This window comes from Pseudochaenichthys georgianus, chromosome 14, assembly GCF_902827115.2.
Source record: "Pseudochaenichthys georgianus chromosome 14, fPseGeo1.2, whole genome shotgun sequence".
Classification (NCBI taxonomy): Eukaryota; Metazoa; Chordata; class Actinopteri; order Perciformes; family Channichthyidae; genus Pseudochaenichthys; species Pseudochaenichthys georgianus.
The window spans coordinates 199,418-214,885 of NC_047516.1; the positions used below are offsets into that span (position 1 = coordinate 199,418).

Sequence of the window (15,468 nt, forward strand, 5' to 3'; positions counted from 1 at the left end):
AATGTTGTGTAATTAACAAGGATAATCTGGTGTTTTTTAGTCGATGAGTAGTGCAGATATCACTGTAAAATCAATCGACAGTAAGGAGAATAGGCTACTTACTTCCGGGTGTAAAATTCTCCGTTATCCAATGGGAATGGACGCTCGTAATACAATACAGGGGACATGATCTTTATCTTTTAAATAATGTTAACTAAAGGGAACAATCTATTTGACACAGCTGAAGCTCTGGTCTTCCTTAAAAACTAACTAATTTAATAAAAATCACAGTTGCATTACCCACAATGCACTGTTTTTTGAGAACACAAATTCGTAACTAATGTAATTTTTACATTCTGACGAAAAATAAAAATAATTATGAATACAAATAAAATAAAAGAAGCCTCCCGTGAGTTACTACAAGCTATAAAGTAGATTTTAAACACGTTTTATAGAATAAAAGCTCACTGCGGGACGTTGTAGAAATGCATGTGTGCACCACGACAAAGGAGCCTCATTCACTTTACATTGGGGTTGTTTGCGTGGTGCCGACACGTAAATGTAACAAAGTTCGTGACTCCACCACGCATTGTGGTGTAAAGGAGTCGTGGTGGAGTCACGCATTCTGGTGAGATCAGGTTGAACAGGAGACAGAGCGCGAAAACCACCTCTCTGTGGCCGCTCCAAGAGCCCCAAATGACGGACTACAGAACTTAAGCACTCCCCCACTGACTAAACCCAGATCATCACACCCTCAAGAACCTCGTGCCCCTGGGAAACTTAAAGGGGGGGTGGAGTTTGCGGTGCTTTATTGTCCGCCCATCGGCATCCATATTCGTCCTTATTCACAGCACCACCCACCCTCCTGTGGAGGATGTTCTCATGACCCTGGTAACACTTAAAGGTGGTGTATTTTGCGGTGCTTTATCGTCCACCCATCGGCATTCATATTCGTCCTTATTCACAGCACCACCCACCCTCCTGTGGAGGATGTTCTCATCGCCCTGGTAACCCTTTAAATAATCTGATACTACCACTGCATTTTACAAGCCAGAAATAATGTTTACATTGTTGGGGGAAGTGTTTTAAAACGTTTGGAAGAGATTTTTAGCCTGTCATTTTGCAAGATATCATTTCACATTGAAGCTCTCCTGGAAATGGACAGAATATGTCAATTTACAGGAGAGCGTCTGACTACCGGAGGCTGCTGGAGACCGCATGACAGTCTTGACCGGGGTCTTGAGAGGCGTCTGAATACCAGAGGCTGCTGGAGACCGCATGACAGTCTTGAACGGGGGTCTTGAGAGGCGTCTGACTACCGGAGGCTGCTGGAGACCGCATGACAGTCTTGACCGGGGTCTTGAGAGGCGTCTGACTACCGGAGGCTGCTGGAGACCGCATGACAGTCTTGACCGGGGGTCTTGAGAGGCGTCTGACTACCGGAGGCTGCTGGAGACCGCATGACAGTCTTGACCGGGGTCTTGAGAGGCGTCTGACTACCGGAGGCTGCTGGAGACCGTATGACAGTCTTGACCGGGGTCTTGAGAGGCACCTGACTACCGGAGGCTGCTGGAGACCGTATGACAGTCTTGACCGGGGTCTTGAGAGGGGTCTGACTACCGGAGAATGCTGGAGACCGCATGACAGTCTTGACCGGGGTCTTGAGAGGGGTCTGACTACCAGAGGCTGCTGGAGACCGCATGACAGTCTTGACCGGGGTCTGACTACAGGAGTCTGCTGTGTTTATGCTGGAGGTACTTGAGATTGCCAGGCCCTTAAATCGTATACATTCTTCTTCTTCCTCAAGCACAGCAGCAGTGGCACACTGCCGCCTGGGTTTTAGCCCCTTTTTCAGCCTGGAGCGCAGGGTCTTCACCTCACCAATGAGGGCATCGTTCTGAGCCCTCAATGCCACATTTTCCAGCATCACCTGCCTGCAGTCCTCTTCGTCACACTCGGTATGTGGGGAGAAGGGTGGGGTGGGAGAAATTGTATCCCAAAATAGTGTCTCTTAAGGCGGATAGAGTCCCCTGACAATTCCCATCACATTCCTCCAGAGTCAGAAAAAGTCTAAGTTAACTTTTGGAAGAACCAGAGGAAGGGGTGAAAATGGATAAAATGTATCTGAAAATAGTGTCTCATTATTCCGTGCCAACTCCCCTTGAATTCATCCAGAGACCAGTTCAAAAACTTAAAGTTTGGTAAGAACCATGATTGGGGGTCCTCCAGGCAACAATTGTATCCGATCCAAAGTGCTCATGTAGCGGATGCATTCCTCCATGATTTCTCCATGATGGAAAATAGCCCGTTTTTTTCTAAGTGCTCTCAAAAACCGGGTTTCCGATTTCGTGCAGATGGTAGCTTGGAAAAGATGAATGAATGTTTTCTACGGAGGAAGGGAGGTCTCGATTCCCCTCTCGGTGTGCAAATGTCTCCGGGGCTTCCCCCGGAAGCGCCGAAGACTTGAGCTTTTTGTAGCCTCTCCTCCGTTGGCACTTAGCCGTTTTTTCGAGAATTTCGAAAATCATGCATACTTCCATAACCTCGCACACCGTGAGACCCCGGACCCCCGGACTTAAGCACTCCCCAACGGACTAAACCCAGATGTTCACACCCTCCAGAACCTCGTGCCCCTGGTGACACTTAAAGGTGGTGGATTTTGCGATGCTTTACTGTCCGCCCACCAGCATCCACATTCGGCCTTATTCACAGCAGCACCACCCACCCTCCTGTGGAGGATGTTCTCATGCCCCTGGTAACACTTAAAGGAGGTGGATTTTGTGGTGCTTTATCGTCCGCACACCAGCATCAATATTCGGCCTTATTCACAGCAGCACCACCCACCCTCCTGTGGAGGATGTTCTCATGGCCCTGGTAACACTTAAAGGTAATGGCTTTTGTAGTTCTTTACTGTCCGCACACCAGCATCAATATTCGGCCTTATTCACAGCACCACCTGCCCTGCTGGAGGTTCACACTTTAACTTTTTTTTTTTACCCTCCTCTGCCTTACACATCCTCCCACACTTGCGCACTCCTCACTCGGACTAAACCCCTCCATGCACACCCAGACTGCACCCAGAGAACAGGCTGCTTCACAGCACTTTGCAAGCCATGAAAAGTGATTGAATCCTGGGTATACATGTTTTAAATAGTCTGTTACCTCCAGGGCGCATCACCAAATTTTACAAGCCAGGGAAGGTGCCTGAATCCTGGGTAAACATTGTTTAATTGTTTAAGTGTTTTTAAATGTGTGAAAACAGTGTTTTGTCACTTTCAAAACTCTCCCGTCATTGCCCGGAGAAATTGGGCCGATGTTGTATTCAATCTGACCGTTAATATTCCAGTGAGACGAAGTACGTACAATGACCGGAGTGATCCCATGTTAATTTTGTCCTAATACCGGAGCATTCCCTAACCCTGGCCCGTCTCTCTTCCAGGAAATGTGTCTCTGACACATTGAAGACCTCTTCTCTATATCATAGATATTAAACATAGTATGGAAAGTTTCTCAAACCATTTATTTTTTAAACATTTATACTTATAACTCACATTTTTGACAGGGTCCTAAAAAACGGTTTCTCAAGTTCCTGACTCCCTAATTCTGTCACCCTCTCTCGGACCACACTCATCTTCAAACTTGTGACACCATACTACACCAGGGGCACAAAGTAGGGGGGTGGGCAATATCATCCTGGCCCTCATTACTTGCACCGCACCAACATTTCAACTCGACTTTCATTTTGAACTCAACTTCAAATATGTGAATTTTCCTGTATTTTGCTAAGATATTGAGAAAAGTAATCCCACTTTCTCTCGAATCAGGAAGTAAGTGTGTTGTTATTTGGGGTAAAGAAGAAGGTAATATGACTGAAATGACTAGAATATAATGGGATAAACTTTATTTTAATGTACAACGTTGTCTATTAATTGTAGTAGGCCACTTGTGGGGAACTTCTTATCAGTCTTAGACAATAGTGTCTTTCACACATGTTGTTTATCAGATTGGAAAACAATTCTATTTGAATTCCAGACTTGTTATCCATTGGCCACTTGTTTGGTTTATTATTGGTGTTTGTTGGTGGCTAGGAAATCGTGTTGTTGTTGGGCTTTGCCTCAATGTATTTCCAAGTGAAAAATAAATGTTGCATGAAAGTTTTGAGGAGTTTGAAAAAGTTGAAACCAAAACAAGTTAATGACTCAGTGAAAGGCCCTGAGGGTTGCCTGTAGGGCACTGGGAGGCCAGTACACCCTCCTGGTTGGAGTCCCAGTCTCCATCAGATTATAAAAAGTATTTACAGTTCACCTCCGTCAGGATGGAGAGGTCCCCGTCAGAGGTGAGCCTCACACACTCTCACACACACTTTATCAAACTCTCCCCTGTTTACTTACTCTATCAAATCTCTAATCTCTAATAGCTTCACTGCAAGGCTTGCACTTTAAAATAACTTCACAAAACTGAAGTTAGTACACGCGAAAATGTAACTATTGCAAAAATATCAGATTTACTTTATGACTTATTTTATTTAGTAGGGTGTTTATTGAATTAGCTAATATACCTTTGCGAAGTCTCTTCGTTTCTAACCCTAACCCTAACATTTTCAGGATGTTTTATTATCTGTTTTTATCTGTTGTTTATAGTCAAAATGTGGAGTTATTAAATGTCCAAAATGAATCATAGATATCTGTAATTGAGTTTGTATAGAAGTCAATAGTAAAACTTGTTCAGGTATCAATAACTCACTTCTCATGAGTTCTTAATAAGTTCTTTATTTCAGTTTCTTACCAATAGAAATCTTGAGTGTACATACCTGGAACTTAATAACAATTGGTCTCTTCTACCTTTGATTTCTATTCAATTTAAATGACAAATATGTATTTCTTTTTATGTTGATTTGTTATAACTCTAAGCTGACATATTAATAATGACGTTCCAACTAGCGTCCATTCTAGAAAATGGGATCAACAACTCAATGGTTGCTTGGAAGCATGTTATTAATTAATATAATAATGTAATTATTGATATGTCTGCTTTCAAAGGTGTAAAGTAACAAAGTACATTTACTCATATACTGTATAGTACAATTCTGAAGTACTTATACTTGAGTATTTCAATCTTCTACTGTGTACTTCTACTCTGATTAATGATGTGTATAATGTATATATCATCTTGATGATCATGTCGGTACATATCTGAAATCCCTTGTAAATATCTTTAATCTTGGAAATTCAATTCTAAAATAATCTTTCCCGCACACAATTTAAGAAAGTCATTTCTACGCAGTCATTACCAGTGGAAAGTCTGGGTGAGGCCCCTCAGATAAAAGGCTTTGAGTGACCACAACTCACTGAAGATGCTAAATATTTCACCATGACTGTTAGTGCTGATCTTTGCGAATTGGTATGACTTTGCAAAGAGGCTCATATGCATATTAAAGGGAACATTTTGCACCAAATGTCTCTTCACTTCAATACTTGCAAATGTCACATAAGCAGCTAAATGCTCTTTTGTATGATCACAGTTTGAGCTTCATCCTGGAAATTAAATATTTACTTTTTTTCTAATTGTTGCAGGTGTAGTGTTCTCAAAGGACTTTAACTGTGAGTTCGGCCATCAGTTACAAAACATGCAGAATATTTAGAAGATCCAGTACCACTTGACAATAAGACTACCATTATAAAGGATCCATGAAGGGTTTATAATTAGGTTTTTAATTAGGTTGTAAACACTTTATTAATCATTAAGAACCATTTATAAACCAGTTCTAACATTTAACGTGTTCATACATCAACACAGGCTCACTATGTGGCAAGATGACTCAACTCAGTGAGCAACAGATACCAAGGATACTGGCTGATGAAGAAGACGAAGTAAGTTAAGTAGCCAATATAAGGCTTAGTCATCTTGCCAAATAGTGAGCCCACCTGTATCTGTACTGCTAAGTCTTATATTGGCTACCGAGCTTACTTCATCTCCTTCATCAGCCAGCATCCTTGGTATCTGTTGCTCACTGAGTTGATTCTCCCCCCATCCATCTTGATGTTTCTTGGCATCTCTAATGAACATTTATTTACGAGTTACTAACATTTGTATTTGCCAAAAGGGAGCCTTATAGTAAAGTGTAAAACACATTCCCATGTATTAATGAGTTACTACCATTTATAATAAGGCTTAGCAGTACAGATAAATGTGGGCTCACTATTTGGCAAGCAACCGATCAGAGTTGCCCTGTTTATCTCATGTCTTATAAAAGCTTATTAATGATTTATAAAATGTTCACAACCTAATTAATATATGAATTACAAACTATTTGTAAACCTTTTATAAGGATAGTCTTATTATAAAGTGGTACCGAAGATCCTTTATACTCCTGTAGTGTCCTTTGTTTGTAAAGTGTATTTAACTTTGCACTGCACATCACAGTCACTGTTCTCTCTGCAGGATCCTCCCCCCGCAGAATGGAGAACCAAACTTTAGATTTGGATGTTCTAATTGTGGAGGGGTTGAAGGTCACGCCTCAGTCCTCTGTCCCAGCCTTCATCCTCCTCCTCCTCATCTACATATTCATCATGGTGTCCAACATCGGGCTGGTGGTTCTGATCAGCACGGAGCGCAGCCTGCACCAGCCCATGTACCTGCTGTTCTGCAACATGAGCATTAACGATGTGTTCGGGGCTTCCGCCATCATCCCGAGGATCCTGAGTGACGTCTTTATCCCCATGTCTCAGCGCTTCATGTCCTATGATGAGTGCGCCCTCCAGGCCTTCTGTGCTCACTTCCATGTATGCATCGCTCACACCGTGCTGATCATCATGGCGTTCGATCGCTACGTGGCCATCTGCAACCCACTGCGTTACGCAGCCATCATGACCCACAGGATGGTGCTGGGTCTGTCGGTGTGGGCGTGGTCGATCTCCTTCCTGCTGGTGGGGATCCTCATCGGCCTCAGTGTGCGTCTGTCTCGCTGCAGGTGGTTAAATTGTCAAAGATGGGTTAGTGTAACAGTAAACCTGGGGAAATGTGTTGTCTGGGGATTCAAAATGGATGAAAGGAATATAAAAAGCTTAGAAAACTGTCAAAATAACTATAATTTCACGGGAAGTCTAGATAGAGGAATGTGAGAATTTGGTCTGTGATATTGTCAAATATCTGGAACAAACTCCCAGAAACCTGCCGGTCCGCTGCAACTCTGACTACTTTTAAATCCAGGCTGAAGACTTTTCTTTTTGCTGCTACTTTTAATTGAACTATTCACATCTTAAACTGCACTGTAACTTTTATTCATGTTTTATTATCTTTGCTTTTTAATGTTTCTAAGGTGTTTTATGCTCTTAATGTCTTTCATTTGTGTACAGCACGTTGAATTGCCCGTACCACTTTACAATAAGACTACCCCTTTGAATTGTTCACGAATAGTGTGTAATTCATGTATTAATTAGGTTGTGAACACTTTTTAAATCATTAATAAGCTTTTATAAGACATGAGATAACCAGTTGACCGGTTGCTTGCCAAATAGTGTGCCCACATTTATCTGTACTGCTAAGCCTTATATTGGCTACTTAGCTTACTTTGTCTCCTTCATCAGCCAGCATCCTTGGTATCTGTTGCTCACTGAGTTGATTCTCGCTAAGTAGCCAATATAAGACTTAGTCATCTTGCCAAATAGTGAGCCTGTGTTGAGGTATGAAAACTATGTTAGAACTGGTTTATAAATGCTTCTTAATGATTAATAGACTGTTTACAACCTAATTCATAACCTAATTCATAACCCTTTATGAATCCTTTATAAGGGTAGTCTTGTAAAGTGTTACCGAATTGCCTTGGGTTGAAAAGTGCTTTATAAATAAACTTGCCTTGCCTTGCAGGAGGGTTATCCTCAACCCGTTCTGCGACAACGCCTCCTTGTTCAAGCTGTCCTGCGAAAACGTTCTCATCAACCACGTCTACGGCCTCGGCACCGCCATACTCATATTGGCCTCGTCCCTGTGCAGTGTCATGCTCACCTACATGAGGATCGCCATGGTGTGTCTGCGCAGTAAGAACCAGGCTCTGAACAGCAAGGCGCTGCAGACCTGCGCCACTCACCTGGCCGCGTACGCCATTCTGCTGTTTTCAGGCTGCATCATCATCACCCTGCACCGCTTCCCTCACCTATCGGATCACAGGAAGCTGGCGTCCATCTTGCTCAACATGGTCTCTCCGGCTATGAACGCTATAATCTACGGACTGCAAATCAAAGCAGTTCGAGAAAAGATTATCATCATATTCAAAAGGGCAACCCCTGGGAAGGTGAAGGTAAAGAATTGCGACAGTCAGAAATTAACAAATGGGAATTAAATGTAGTTAAATGGTGAGGAAATACAATTGAAAATGTCCTGTTATCTAATGTTTTGGACATTCTCACGTTTATTTAGACACAATTCTGCGTACATTTGGCGTCCCTTCTCCCACTTTGTTAGTCACAGTGTGCAGAACATAAAGATGACAGTTTCTTACGTTAGAAACATTCCTGACTGTTGCTTTAAACGTTTTAAATTATATTCAGGGGTTTTTCCAGAAAGATATAGTATGAGTACTGTGGCGCTGATCTTGTTTATAAGATGTATACATTATCTCGAGAACCTATTTGATACTCAGATTTCTTTCTGTTACCCCGTGCAGACAAAACCCTGTATTTTATTTAAGGATCAGATGCAACCAAAGGCACACATTGATCTTCAAAAGTCCTGAAAGATGTTATTTAATAGCTTCTTTGCTGTATTGTTTCCATAAGATGGTAGATATATCATAAGATAAAGTATTACAATATGTGTCTTCACTATACATTGTTCAGAGAAAGAAAGGGTAATGTGTATAATAAAATAGTCAATATTTATACTTCATACATGTTGTCTGTCTTTATTTATTAAGAATATACCAGCCTGTCCTCTTGCAAAAAACGACCATATAGGTCGATTGTTCAGCCGCATATTACGACCCAGAGTCACATTTTAAAGTGTAGCACCTCTAGTGGTCGTGTAAGAAACAACATGCTCTCGTTGATTGTAAACGCTCCGGAGATTCTTTTATTCACAAATAATCCTCTCTGGAAAATCCTAAATTGTGCAATAGTTTGGCCATTACAATGCTTTTTGATTAGATTTCTAGCGAGAAGTGTACATTGTACTTTTATAATCTACGTCCAGTGGATGTGTAGGATTTATAGTTTGATAGATATTACGAAGATTATTTGAGGTCTCGCCAGGATAACGTGTATATGCGGCAGCTTCCATGTAAAGTTAGCGTCAACCCTCACGGGGTGAAAACAGTATTTCCGGTCTCGAAGTTTACATAATAAAACCGGAAGTATTCCCCTCACTGTCAAATGATTACACAGTGATATCTGCATTACTCATCCACTAAAAAACATCAGTTTATCCTTGTGAATTACACAATATTGATTGGTTTAAATTGTGTATAATGCTTTTGTGTTTTTAACCTTCGATTCGGAGAAACAAATAGTTTTTTCGGAGTTTAGACACTAAGAGTTTCCGAAGACACTACACTACCCAGAATCCTCAGCTATCGTTTGGGACTACAACATCCGTCTTGCTTTACAAACCCCTTGATTAGTCCTCAAGCCCTGTGATTGGATGTTGGAGTGGCAGTGCGACAAGGTTACGTCGAGCGTCAAACAGCTCTTTGAAATTAAATGGAACAACGGCAGACATGCTGGCTATTGTGTGTTTCGCAACATGTTCTATGGCACGTCTCTACTGGGAATTGTAGTTTTAAAAGACGTTTTCGTATTTCCCGCAATGAAGTTGCCAGTATTAAACTGTATACACCCCTGGAGGTTTAGGGGATACGAAACACAGTGGTGTTATCACATTTAAAACATATAATAATAAATGGGTGAAAATTGCGTGTGTCCATAATGGGCAGCATTAATATACCCACATGACAGCTAAGGTCAGAGGAGCTTTATTTAACAGCTGGTCTTATGTCTGTGACCCCTGTTGTTGTTCATTGATAAGCCTGAAACATGCACTTGTCAAGGTTCAGATGCACATTTAGCAAATATGGCAGTAGCCATCGATCATCTTAAGATAAGATAATATATACTTTATTGATCCCAAGTTGGGAAATGTTTTTGTTACAGCAGCATACTACTTTGTTCTACTCCACTACAATTCAGAGGTTAACCTGGTATTTTTACTCCACTACATTTATTTTAGTCACTTTTCAGATTCTGATTAATGATGTGAAATATAAACAACCCTTAAATCAGACTTTAGTTACACCTGAGTAAAATTCAGGGAAGGTGATTGTCAAGTGCCAAAATAAACTATGCAATATATTAGACGTTAAGGCAAGGCAAGGCAAGTTTATTTATATAGCACTATTCAACACAAGGCAATTCAAAGTGCTTTACAAAAAATGAAATACATTAAGAAAATGGCATTTAAAATCAGTCATTAAAAAGAAAAGCAGTGCGGTAGCTTCACATTAGCATGTGTTCTTTGCAGGTGCTTTTTGAGGTTTGACGTGGTGTTTCCAGCAGTGGATAACAGCTTCTGGCCTGTCACAGTTTGCACCTCACCGTCACATTCCTGTCTATTCTTTGGACGAACTCAAAATAATGGGCATACCTCCACCCCTCGAAAGTTATCGCTGACTCAGCCATGTTTATGCAGCACTGCACGTGGAGATTGTAAATTGCGCAGATTACGTACATATACACCTACAAAGTACTGATATAGTAAATAAAAAAATAATAATTTGTGTGTAGTTGTATATTGTAATAATAATGTATGGTTGTCACAAAATCCCACGGCACACCCGGACTTGCCTCGCGGCACACCAGTGTGCACACCGTTTGGGAACCACTGGTCTAGTTAATAAAACATAACAATATCAGCTATTGAAATTGCGATTCCATAGATGTGTCTCCCATCACCCAAATCCCCTGACTATTCTCTCAACTCAGTATTTACATTCTTCAATTCAAAGAAAATCAGTAATATCTTTAAAAACTATCTTGAAGTCCCTTTCTATCAGCTGTGCACCGTTATGGTGTAAATATCTATCTACCGATTGGATCAAATATAAAAGTCAGCCGAATTAGTGTTGATCCTGCAAGGAGACGTATTGTGTGAAAAGAAATGTAAGATGTTGTTTAATTGCTGATATATGTAAGGCAAGGCAAGGCAAGTTTATTTATAGAGCACTTTTCAACGCAAGGCAATTCAAAGTGCTTTACAAAAAAAAAAAAAAAAAAGACATTAAGCATTACAAAAGAAAAGCTAATCAAATAAACATTAAGAAAAAAATACATGGATAAAAGTTACAGTGCAGTCTAAAATATAAATAGTTCAATTAAACATTACAAGAAAAAGTACATGGATAAAAGTTACAGTGCAGTTTAAGATATGAATAGTTCAAATAAAAGCAGCGACAAAAAGAAAAGTCTTCAGCCTGGATTTAAAAGTAGTCAGAGTTGCAGCGGACCTGCAGGTTTCTGGGAGTTTGTTCCAGATATTTGGGGCATAATAACTGAACGCTGCTTTACCATGTTTAGTTCTGACTCTGGGGACAGAAAGCTGACCAGTCCCTGAAGACCTGAGAGATCTGGATGGTTCATAGTTTAGCAGGAGGTCAGTAATGTATTTTGGGCCTAAACCATTCAGTGCTTTATAAACCAGCAGCATTATTTTGAAATCTATTATTTGACACACAGGAAGCCAGTGTAAAGACTTCAGAACAGGAGTGATGTGATCCACTTTCTTAGTGTTAGTGAGGACTCGAGCAGCGGCGTTCTGAATCAGCTGCAGCTTTCTAATAGATTTTTTAGTGAGACCTGTGAAGACACCATTGCAGTAGTCGAGTCTACTGAAGATAAAGGCATGGACAAGTTTTTCCAAATCCTGCTGTGACATTAGTCTTTTAATCTTAGATATGTTCTTTAGGTGATAGTAGGCTGATTTAGTAACTGTTTTAATGTGACTGTTGAAGCTCAGGTCAGAGTCCATGACTACACCTAGATTTCTGGCTTTATCTGTTGGTTTGAACATTGCAGGCTGAAGCTCAGCGCTAACTTTTATACGTTCTGCCTTGGCTCCAAAAACCATTACCTCAGTTGTATCTTTGTTTAATTGGAGAAAGTTCTGACACATCCAGTCATTGATTTGTTCAATGCACTTACTCAGTGTTTGAACTGGAGAATAGTCTCCTGGTGAAATTGTTATGTAAATGTGTGTGTCATCTGCATAGCTATGGTAACTTATTTTGTTGTTCTTCATTATCTGAGCCAGTGGTAGCATGTAGATGTTAAAGAGAAGAGGCCCCAAGATGGAGCCTTGAGGAACCCCACATGTCTTATTTGTCAACTCAGATGTGTATTTACCGATAGAAACAAAGTTGTTTCTGTCCTTTAAGTAGGATTTAAACCAATTTAGAACTGTTTCCGAAAGTCCCACCCAGTTTTCCAGTCGGTCCAGTAATATGCTGTGGTCAACAGTGTCAAACGCAGCACTGAGATCTAATAATACTAACACTGAAGTTCTGCCACTGTCTGTGTTTAAGTGGATGTCGTTAAAGACCTTTACAAGAGCAGTCTCAGTGCTGTGGTTTGGACGAAAGCCTGACTGGAACACATCGAAACAGCTATTTAAATGCAAGAAATTACTCAACTGTTGAAAAACTACTTTTTCAATGATCTTACCTAGAAATGGCAGGTTTGATATGGGCCTGTAATTGTTCATTACTGAAGCATCTAGATTATTCTTTTTTAAGAGCGGTTTAATGACTGCAGTTTTCAGGGCCTGTGGAAAAATACCTGAGTGAAGAGATTTGTTTACTATATGAAGTAGTTCTGAGGCCATGCAAGGCAAAACATCTTTTGAAAAATCCTGTTGGAATAATATCAAGGCAGCAGGAGGAGGATTTCAGAAGTTGTATAATGTCCTCCAGGTTTTTATCATTAATTACAAGATGCAGTAGCCTACCAGGCTTTAGCTGTTGCTAGGCCACGCTACTGTAAGACTGGGGTCGCCGTAAAAATGTTGAAATATGGCTGAAAACCTCCGTCTATTTACGAAGATGAACTGTCCCAGTGATAGGTCAATGTCCAGGAGCCGCTGCTCGAAGTTTTCAGAGAATAAGAATAGGAAAATCAGCATAAAAAGTAAGCAGAGGCAGGAGCAAGCAGAAAAGCGTCTGCACTGTAAGAAAGATAAGCAGGAAGCCTCCCCCAAGCCTTCTTAACTTTTGAGGGGGCGATGAGCCTCACAGCTAACGCCTCTGCACCGGGCTGCTGGGTAGCCAGGAAAAAACGGTCGGCCTCTTCAGCCAATGCACGGGGCTCCGTAATGGACGTGTTGGCTAGCGCCGTCTGGACCCGGGAAGGCAAGTTACGCAGGAACGTCTCCATGAACAAAATCCGGGGGTCTTCCCCCCCTAGGAGATTTAGCATTTTCTCCATAGGCTGGGATGGCTTCCTGTCTCCTAGGCCTTGAATGTCAAGTATCTGGCGGGCCCTCTCCTTAGCAGGTAAGCTAAATGTCTTAAGGAGAAGGGCCTTAATCGCCTCATATTTGCCATGGTGTGGGGGGTCTGCTATAAATCCGACCAACCTGGACAACGTGGAGCTTCCCAGCGCTGCTACAAAATGGTAGTATTTCAGGTCCCCGTCACAGACTTGTCGGCACGATGCAGTGGGTGGAGGGCGCTTGGCAGCCACTCGCCTTTTTCAGCCGCCAGCTGACGCCCAGAGAATGCAGGTACAGCGCCTTTGACCGAGAGCTCCTTGGACTTTATTTGGCCGAGCGGCATTTCCGTTTTTTGCTGGAGGGCCGTGAATGTACGCCATTTGTCGACCACAAGCCACTCACTTTCACCATGTCTAAAGTGGCGGACCCTTGGTAGGCACGTCAACAGCGGCAGCTTTCCTACATCTCGGAGTTCACCACAGACATTAAACACGTGGCTGGTAAGTCGAACCTGGTTGCAGATTGCCTCTCTAGAGTCGTCATCGGAGCCGTCCAGTTGGGCCTGGACTACACTCGCATGGCGGTGGACCATGTCGCAGACTCCGGCATCCAGGCTCTGAAGGTGGAGGGCGTGGGGCTGCGCTTGGAGGACGTGGTGTTCGGCGACGTGGGCGTTACCCTCCTGTGCGACGTTTCCACAGGCCTGTCGCAGCCAGTCGTTTCCGCCAGCTGGAGGCGCAGTGCACGGACTGTCACACCCCGGTGTTAAGCCTTCAGTGCGCTTGGTGGCCGCGAAGTTTGTCTGGCATGGGCTGAAGAAGGATGTGAGGACTTGGGCTGGTGATTGCTTGGCTTGTCAGCGCGCTAAGGTGCACGGCCACACGAAGGCCCCTTTGGAGCGTTTTCCTGGTGCCTGAGATGAGGTTTGACCTTGTCAATATCGACCTGGTTGGTCCATTGCCCTCCTCTCAGGGCTTTTCCTACCTCCTCACCATGGTGGAGAGGACGACCCGTTGGCCGGAGGTGGTTCCTCTCGTGTCCACATCAGCCGCAGACATTGCCCGGGCTTTCATTGCGACGTGGGTGTGTCGTTTTGGCACCCCGTCAGACATTTCCTCGGACAGGTGCTCACAGTTCACGTCCGAGCTCTGGAAAGCCTTGGCAAGTGGTCTGGGGGTTAAGCTGAGCACGTCTCAGTAGACCGGGTGAAGGCTGCTCACCTGGACTTGGGCCAGCCGGTGGTGCTGACTCGACCTCTGCGACAGGGATGCCCCCCGGCTTCTGGGGGACACACAGGCGGAAGACGCTTTTCCGACTCCCGGGCTCAGGAGTCGTGGGGGTCGGCGTGTCGTTCCTCCCCGCCACACAGACTTTGTTTATATGTGAATTCTGGGGGGGCTTGTGTGGTGTCATGTGTGAGGACATAATTCACTGTGTGTTTGGTGTGTGTTGCAACCCGGACCCGTTAGCGAGGGCACCGGGTTGGTGGTTCATTCATGCTAGCTTCACATGCAGTAACAGCTAATGTATTACCTGTCTGATGTTCAAGATAATAAAGTGTGGAGCTCTATACTGAACACCCCGCCTCCGACTCCCATTCATCGGCTCTACAACAGAGATAAAATAATCAGTTAAATGCATCGTGTTGCCCCCCCTCCTCATCAGATTCACGCTGACAGAAACACTGACAACATGCCGAGTTGAAGGCAACCGTCTCCAGGGTGACACCTGTGCCCTGTACGACGAAGCCAGTTCAACAGACCCTGGATATGTTTGAGTTATCTGTCTTAACTAACCCAAAACAAACGCGATCTCGCTAAGCGGTCCTACGGCGCTGGTTATCAACTCGGTAACTCAAGCAAGGGTTTCTCTGTCCAGCTGAGAGCGCGTTCACGTGAAAGGTGCGAGGTTAGCAACATTTGACCAATCACAAAACATGGAGAAGCGTACTTACAGCGCAGCGTCATACTTCCTGAATTAAAAGTAAACTATCACGTTAGACAAATATGAAGAAGTTCA

General features: G+C 43.0%; 1 protein-coding gene across 1 annotated transcript; it reads left to right on the forward strand.

The window, feature by feature from the left end:
* The first annotated feature begins 6,437 nt into the window (after positions 1 to 6,437).
* On the forward strand, positions 6,438 to 14,218 carry LOC117458536 (olfactory receptor 8U1-like). The gene is made up of 3 exons (XM_034099098.1): positions 6,438 to 6,949; positions 7,846 to 8,275; positions 13,886 to 14,218. The coding sequence occupies exons 1-3, from the start codon at positions 6,438 to 6,440 to the stop codon at positions 14,216 to 14,218; spliced, it is 1,275 nt and encodes a 424-aa protein (XP_033954989.1).
* The last annotated feature ends 1,250 nt before the right edge of the window (positions 14,219 to 15,468 follow it).